The sequence below is a fragment of the Topomyia yanbarensis genome, chromosome 2 (genome assembly GCF_030247195.1).
Source record: "Topomyia yanbarensis strain Yona2022 chromosome 2, ASM3024719v1, whole genome shotgun sequence".
NCBI lineage: Eukaryota > Metazoa > Arthropoda > Insecta > Diptera > Culicidae > Topomyia > Topomyia yanbarensis.
This window is the reverse complement of record NC_080671.1, coordinates 313,339,008-313,347,305: the sequence shown is the minus strand read 5'-3', so window position 1 is coordinate 313,347,305 and position 8,298 is coordinate 313,339,008. Positions and strand designations below refer to the sequence as shown.

General features: G+C 36.6%; 2 protein-coding genes across 2 annotated transcripts; one reads left to right on the top strand and one right to left on the bottom strand.

Annotated features, from left to right (window-relative positions):
- Positions 1-2,358: 2,358 nt before the first annotated feature.
- LOC131683591 (small ribosomal subunit protein eS1) lies at positions 2,359-3,972 on the bottom strand. Its single transcript, XM_058965696.1, has 3 exons — positions 3,591-3,972; positions 3,171-3,480; positions 2,359-2,636 (listed from the first exon to the last, which is right to left on the bottom strand). Exons 1-3 carry the CDS (start codon positions 3,929-3,931, stop codon positions 2,475-2,477), a joined length of 813 nt encoding a protein of 270 aa, XP_058821679.1. The 5' UTR covers positions 3,932-3,972; the 3' UTR covers positions 2,359-2,474.
- Positions 3,973-4,030: 58 nt separating this feature from the next.
- Positions 4,031-6,617, top strand: LOC131683592 (mitochondrial import inner membrane translocase subunit TIM14). Its single transcript, XM_058965697.1, has 3 exons — positions 4,031-4,167; positions 4,225-4,464; positions 6,397-6,617. The coding sequence occupies exons 1-3, from the start codon at positions 4,165-4,167 to the stop codon at positions 6,508-6,510; spliced, it is 357 nt and encodes a 118-aa protein (XP_058821680.1). The 5' UTR covers positions 4,031-4,164; the 3' UTR covers positions 6,511-6,617.
- The last annotated feature ends 1,681 nt before the right edge of the window (positions 6,618-8,298 follow it).

The following is an 8,298-nucleotide window of genomic DNA, read 5'->3' as shown; positions in this document are numbered from 1 at the left end:
AAACAACTAAAACTTCTACATAGCATAAATGCAATATCTCATTTTAGTTTCGTTAGTTTTGGCACTGCGGTAACACGATGGGTATCCATCAGAAGCGGTGACTAGTCGCTGTAGGCACACCGCCAACTTACACATGGTAGTAAACCCGCAACCACTTTAGGAACAATGGTAATAGCTTAATAAAAATCTACTCCGGCATTTGAAGGCAAACAGAGATGAATAGCACCATTTATTCATACTAGCTCTAAATAATAGTCGATAAGTTTCTAGTGGTGATCTTACATGACATCTCTTTTGTCGGTTTTCATGGCAGAGGGACAAGTCTGTTTTTGAGAGAGTGAGAAATGTTTGTAAACTTGAGCGACTCCTGCCAGCGGAAGACAAAAGATTAGTGCGTAAGATTGTTTCTAATGACCCTGCCATTTCTAATTTTCATATCTATATATCTCTTTTGGGTACTATGACTCTAAAATTATCATAACTTTCGCAACTTAGAAATCTCTAGCTAATTGAATATCGTTAAAAAGTAAAAATTACATTATTTTAGTTTAACTGGTTTTGTTAACTAAATTGATGAATTATACGTCAATCTTTCTGCTAAAATGCCATGTTTCGGTAAGAGCAACAATAATCTGCAAATTCTGATCAATATAATAGATAAAAAGAGCACAAATCATGTAAGTCCAAACCAAACTGAGACAATCTCGACAAACTTTATTTCCAATTATTTAAATCTATTCTGCCGTAGATCAAACCTTGTGACAATGCGAGCGTAAAAGAGATACTAAAATCGACTAATTGAAAGGTGTAAGAGTTGTGCGCTTCGCATAACGTAACTTTTGTCTTTAATAGACTGCTCAAAATTGAAAAACTAGACAAAACTACATCATCTAAATACGATTTTTGCTAAGCACTTTAGTCAAAGAACTGATTTACAAATCATGAAACGAAATGGCGGAACTAAAATAACGATACCAAATCTAACGAAACTAAAATAACGAATTTTGGTTGATAATTGAGGAAAAATCGGTATGGTATTTAAAAAACCTTTAAATCAAAACTTCGAAAATGTCATCGGATATTTCCATGCTTGGTTCAAATGCGAGTTTCGCTGTATCCAAATTAATTACGTATTTATGCAAGAAGTTGTTACTTGCATTCTGAATTTCCAAAAACGGTGCTTTGAGTAGCCCTTTAAATTCAATCATCGTTGCGGGTAATTGGCATGTTTTAGCCATTTATATGAATCATTCATTGAATTAGAAAGGTAATTTAAAACATTCCTTATTTGGAGACTTCGAAAGTTGAAAGTTATGAGTTAGTTCGTTCTGTACAACGACAGTTAGTCACGTTAAAAGTCGAAGATCATTCTTGTCGGATATCTCGGATCTCCTATATTGAAACCTATATTCTACTATAAAAAATAACAGTGCTACGTGTCAATATCGACTAGTGGAAGGAGAGTACATGCAAAGAATTTTATGTAAACTCACTTTCTAAGGATTCCCGTTCCTGGATGTGCCACCACTTAATGAATCTGCAAAAAAGAGTAAAAAAAAACTATTGTCATACAATACATAAAGGAACTTATTCAAAAAACAAACAGAAAAATTCAGTAATTGTTAAAATGCGTAGGAATTTAGGAACATGTTTTCTTCATGTTTCTATCATAGCGAGCTGAGTTGGTAATCATCATAAAGTTGAAAAATGGTAAGATACAAGACTTCCGATCATTTACCTTATTCAGGATACAGTTCTGTTTCATGCGTTTTTCTGACGTCTTTGATACTTTCCTGTAATAAACGGAAAATAAAATAGATTATCCTACTTGCCATACATGAGGACATGTTTGTTAACAGAGAACTAGTGTCAGACAAAATCATGCTCATCGCTCATTATCTCGTGGATTCAGAGACGAGAAATAACTTGAATATGATCGAATCATCACTCAAATGTGATAGCATTTTCGTTTAAGAGTAAGCTAACGTTACAATGGGTGTGAAAATTGTAAACTTATTACTGATACCGATATAAACTACCCATAACAAATCTGTCTCATGTGGATAGGAAATTCCATAAAACATGATACAAACAGGCGATTATAAGTAGCGTAGTGCAATGTCAAGAACGAAAATGCTATACATGACGGAACTCTATTGGAAAAGTGTTGATAAAAATTACCTTTCATCGAATCCAGGTTGAGTCAATAACAAAATTTAGTAGCTTTGTTGATCTGTAATACAAAAAAGAAATCAAAAAATAATTTTCGATAGTAAAATTTTACGATACTCACCTTAGATTGCCAAAACTTAAAAAATATGAAAATAAGGGGAAATTTAAAGTGAAGAAAAACAAAAGTTTCTTGTACAAGTCTGAGTTGTATTTACGCGCTTTTTCCTGGCACCGCTCACTTTCAGATTTGCTGATTTCACATGGAAATTCTTCTTAATTTATACCGTTTAGAGTAATGCTGTTTAAACCGATTCTTGTACAGGCGGTTCATAACCCTCCGGACGGTCAATGGTGACACCACCCTCGGCAGCTCCGGTTGAAACTTCGGCACCCTTGCCACCACCATCACCGTGCAGTTCCAGCAAGTTGGCTAAATCGAAACGAGGCTTTTTCAGAACCTTCACCTGCAAAGGGCATAAAAATCGTCAATTTTGTTTTCCGCTGTTTCCCTTCGTTTTGTAATTTTTTTTGCTCTTGGCCCTAAAGCTTGAGGTACATCCCATTACGGATTGTTCCTCTTCAATGAATTTGTCACGTGATGTACAACGAACAGAACATTCCAGGTCGAAGCTCAAATGCATAACGATTGGCTTATGAGATCCGGCACCTTACCTCGCTAGTCAAGAAGTGCGATTTAACCGAATAACCGTAACCGTACTTGAGCCGATTTCAATCAAAATTTACGAAAACCCATTGGAATCTAACATCCTATGAACATGTCAATTCGTTTGTTCATTGTTATTGTAACTACATTATTCATGGCGTTTTCTATTAGGACAATCCACTAAACTGTACTTCTAAAATAGGAATATGGCGCTTCTTTTCCCAAATGTACACCAAAGCGCCGTATAAATTCGACAGTTAATCTAATACATTCCATGTGCGTGCATTTCGGCATTGATTCACATAAAAAAATCCATGGATCCAATTCTACTTACCTTACGAATGTACACATCGTGCAGTGGATAAATTCCCTGGCACGCCTTTTCGATGTCTTTCGAGATCGAATCGGGCAGCAGCTTGTTAACAACCTCCTTCAGATCGGAGCTGGTCACATCCCGGGTAATGATAGTAAACATCTTCTTGCGGATTTCCTTTATCTGAGAATGCTGGGCGTAGCATGTCTTACGCTGAGACGCCGCATCCTTAATGGTGAACCCGATGCAGAAGACACGCAGCAGATAACCATCCGTGGTCTTGACATCGACGGAACATTCAATCAATGTTTGCCATTTCTTGACCATTGATCTGTAATTAAAACAAGCGGAACGAAATTTCAATGTATGTCGGGGGTTATGGTCAAATAATGACAACAAACTAGCGGTTCCGTTATTAAATTGTAATTGTTAATAACATACCTCAGCTTGTCGGTGGTCAAATCCATTCCATGGAAGTTGCACAGGACATTACGCCCGTGCACATCTTCGGCAATCAACTTGAACTTACGGAAAGACCTCTCAGCATCGGTGTCGTTCTGCAAATCAGCCAGCGAAACCTCAAACACGCGGCCCTTCAAACCGTCCGAGGCGATTCTGGTGCCCTGGGTACGGTTTACCAGAGTTTTTCCGACCTGGCGGATCGCGAACATGTTCGGAGCTTTCACATCGTACCAATCCTTGCGGGTAAACGGATCCACAACCTTCTTTTTGGACCCTTTTTTGCCTCCTTTCGAGGTGCCTTTATTTTTGCCGACCGCCATGATTACACTTCACGATCAAAAAGAACGGAAACAGTACGCGTTTGACAGCTTGTATACTTTTCATCCGCTGAACTGAATTTTTAGTACAATTCGTTTTTTGACAATCTGTCACTATAAAACTAGTACTGCATTTCCGTATGCCGTCTGAACTGGCGGATTGTTTATTTACTTTATTTTGAATAACGCAATTACCTTCGAAGTTATCGAAATTGTAAATTTATCCACCTAATGAAATGGTATTAAGTTCGGTTGTTTAAACAGTCTGTTAGATTAACGTGTTCCTAAACCAACAGGCAGGTTCCATGATTGTAGCAGGACTGGGTTTGGCCGCACTTGGTTTCGGAGGCAGAGCGTTGATGCGTCAATTACCGAATGCAGCGAGCAAAATGCAAGAGGCACTACAGAGTTTGCCAAAGTTCGACGCGGAATCGATGGCCAGTTCCAAGTACTACCGCGGGGGATTCGATCCCAAAATCAACAAACGAGAAGCTGCTCTCATTCTCGGTGTTAGTCCTTCAGCATCAAAATTGAAGGTAAATTTGGTTAAATCTTACGTAAGCGAAATCACAGAGAACAAACATAAGCTGCAGCTTTTCTATAGAACAAACTCCGGAAAAAACCTGTGTAAACATTTAAATGAAAATACGTTGAAAATCGCCATCGCATACACCCGGTCAAAACATTCGGAATCCTGAATGGAGTCAGCGTAGATTCCAGCTCAAATGCAACAACCGATTCCGAAATGAAAAAATGCTTTTAAGGGTTAATACAATAACTTTGTGATTGGCGCTACCTAGGGACAGATCACTTGTAATGCATTTTTATGTCGTTTTCGCTTGAAGCAGAAACTAACTCAGTTTCGGACCTAACTGCTGTCAAACCGTTTGTTTGAAGCCAGTTTCCAACCTAGGTTATGCGCCACTGAACTGAAAACCGGGTTGGGTTCCAACCTGAAATATATTTCGGGTTCGCTCACACCACCGCTGTTTGGCGAGAACCCAACTCAGTTTCATTAAAAACGTTCGTTTGAAGCACCTAACCTGGGTTAGTTTCTAGGTTCTCAATCGAAAACGACATTAAAAATCAGCGAAATTAAATGCATTTCCATCAAAATAGAAATTCGTAACACGTTTTGCGTTGCGTGTAAGACGTCAAAACCCTAAAAAAAACTAACCCTCAAGCTAGCCCTACATTCAACAAAACATCGAATAAAGTGGATCAGCGTAGGACGATTGTTAAACAATCTTTTCTACGAGGGAGTGCAAAAATGGAAATTAAATGCATTTTTTTTCTAATTTAATGAAAATTTGTTATACATTCCTAGAGTGATCCGCCCCTAGGGCGCTACCCATTTTTGAGTAACCTCTCGTTTAATCAGTGCTGGGTATAGTTTGTAGAATGTGTAACTATGTCCTTCATTTTGAAATTTCTGTGCAAGTAAATATACTACATTGATAAAAATCCAAACGAGAATTCTATTTGCTTAAAACCACAGTCGAGGTTTTCCGTTGAATAAAGTGGGGGTTAGATTTGCAGTGGTAACTGGAAACTACTTTCAATGCGGTTTACCTTATTCAACGATACACCAGATCTTTAAAGTCTGCTACATCGGAAAAGACCAATAACATATCTCGACAAAAACATATGATTAGGGCTCAAAAGTCAACCGTAAAAATTCACTTTAGGGGGAAACTCCAAATGAACCGCTCATTGCCCAGCACAGCCGTTTACAGCAAACAAAAGAGAAAAGAACCTCTATCACTTGAAATACATGTGTTTTGACAGCTCGCAGTTTTCAGTAGCAGTTTGATCACTCGCACTTTGAAAGTGTGGGGTCTAGGTTAGTGGGGAGTGTACAATAAAAATTAAACAAATAGGTCATGTTTCCATCGTTTCAAAACCAAATGCGGACGGTAATTTGTAAGAAAAGTCAGCATAATCGCCAAAATAAACTTCATTCATCTAGGTTTTGCACTATCTAATTTTACAAGCTCCAAACCAAATAAGGCTATAATCATAAAAGCGGATTTTTTCGTGAAAAATAGCAAATTTTATTTCAAATGAGTAAAGATACCCTTATTTGAAAAATTATCTCGAAAACGTAGTGATTAGGTATTTTTACATAGAACGTGTATGCAAAGTTTGAAATAAATCGGTTAAGTAGTCTTTGAATGGCAGTTAACACCGCAAATAGTCATTTTTCCAGAGACAAAAAGCTACGTCACCAAACCGCTTGTCGATATTTTTGCATAGAAAAATTCCAGAACATTGAAATGATACATTACAATGTACAAAAGTTTTGCTAAATTTACTTCAATCAAATTTCCAAAAAAAAATCTCAAAAAAAAGTATTTTTTGCGCTGAAACCCTCACTCCTATCTTAAAAATTACCGATTTTGAAAAGACGTATCGGTGCGTTATCTCTGTGTGAAACATAAATTATTAATCCTAGCTCTGTTTTCTAGATAAAGGATGCACATAAAAAGATTATGCTTCTGAACCACCCAGATAGAGGAGGATCGCCTTATTTAGCTGCTAAGATCAACGAAGCGAAGGATTTTCTAGACAATGCTAAATGAATCAACGTTATGGTGTAGAGAACCACCGTCGACTCTATGTTATGTAAATATTTTTCCTTATTTCTAATTTAAACTAGTACAAGAAATATAACAAAATAATCAATTTATCATTGTGTTTTTAGTTCAAATTTGCTTCCACCTCTTCAAGAGCTCGTTTACGCTTTCGAAAAATTTTTTATTTGTCTTTGATTTGGTTGTTCACTTCTTCCACTTCCAAGTGAAGAAGTGTCGTCCAGCTCGCATGTGTATCTATGGGTTAAATTGGAATAAAATAGTTTCGACCGAAGAGAGCGGAGAACATTAAATATCAGTGATTGTGATTGATGAAATGAAACGATGCACATCAACGCTAATTGTTGTACAATCGTGATTCGCTGGTTGGGCCACATCCTTGTTCAACTAACGAATTTGATTCGCTAGTTGGACCGACAGACAAATGTCAAAAACTCTCCAAAAGAAATGTTGACAGTGTAAATGCATCTGTTCACATCTCTAAATATTGTCAGATTGATTGTCAAAGTAAATTTGACATAAGATTTTGGCGTTCAGATGCTTTTTAGTTGGACAATGGTCCAACTAGCGGAGGTTCAACTAAAAAACGGTCCAGTTAAAAAGTGCCCAACCATCGAATCACGACTGTATACTGAGCCAATCGTCCTTTCTTATCACGTTATCTTATTTGCAGTCTGTGGTATATTTTGTTCACAACTTACCTATCAGTGCCATTTCAATCGAGCTTTTCAGTAAGTATAATTTACTATTTTCTGAATCTTCATTTTTTAGCCGGCGATAAGATCATTTGTTTTTTGCCGATTGTCCGTTCCGGGATATTTAGCTGAGCATGAACGTCATATTTCAATGACATATACAAAATTAACATTTATTAGCCAACGTCTCATTGTTGGATTGACCTTTCTCTCGATGTCAACTGTGCTACAAACATTTGGGATCTTTAAAAAGGAATACTAGAGAAACACATCCGTCGGGATCCAAGACCTAAGGAATGTCAACTAGTCAACTATTGTATATGGTAATGATCAACTTGATAAAATTTATGTTTAATTTGTTTTTTTTTCAATAATGATGCAAAATTCACTATAGATTTGTTAACGGGCTCAAAACATTAGTTTTAATTCGATGTGATTTACAACTTATGAGAAACAACAAATATTCCTAATGTCGTTCGCTGTGAATGTTAGGAGAGGGTTGAGGAACATTCTTCATCCCGACCTAACTTTTAAACTAGGTTTAACGCACAAAGAAAAAGTTAAGCGAGAGTGAAGAAAGTGCATCGGAAACAGTCAGGTCAATAAAATGGTTCGCGTTAAAGAGACTGGAATAACAAAGAGACGCCATGTTCCGTTTGTAATTCCAATTATGTGGCATTGTTTTTAAGCAAGTATTGTTATGCAATTCATTAAAAGTACTAAAGATTTTAAAAATAAAAACTATATCCTCAAACCAAATTTGTTACAATACCATCGTGTTTAGAAACGCTAAAGAGAAAAGTTTGTGCTCGTTAGAAACCAACACGAATGTTGTTTAATTCAGCAGAACAGTTGTTTGTATAATCAAATGATATTTTCTGTAGAATTAACCAGTTAGCTGATAGAAATTAGGTTCATTATCATTTGTTCCAAACATGATTCGATGTAAAATTAAATGACAGGTAATTATTAAACTCAAAGAAAGTTTTATGTAATAATGATCTTATTTTAGGTTTAAATTAACAAAAACGTTCGGTTAAAATAAAGTACAGTCGTGATTCGCTGGTTGGACATTTTTTAA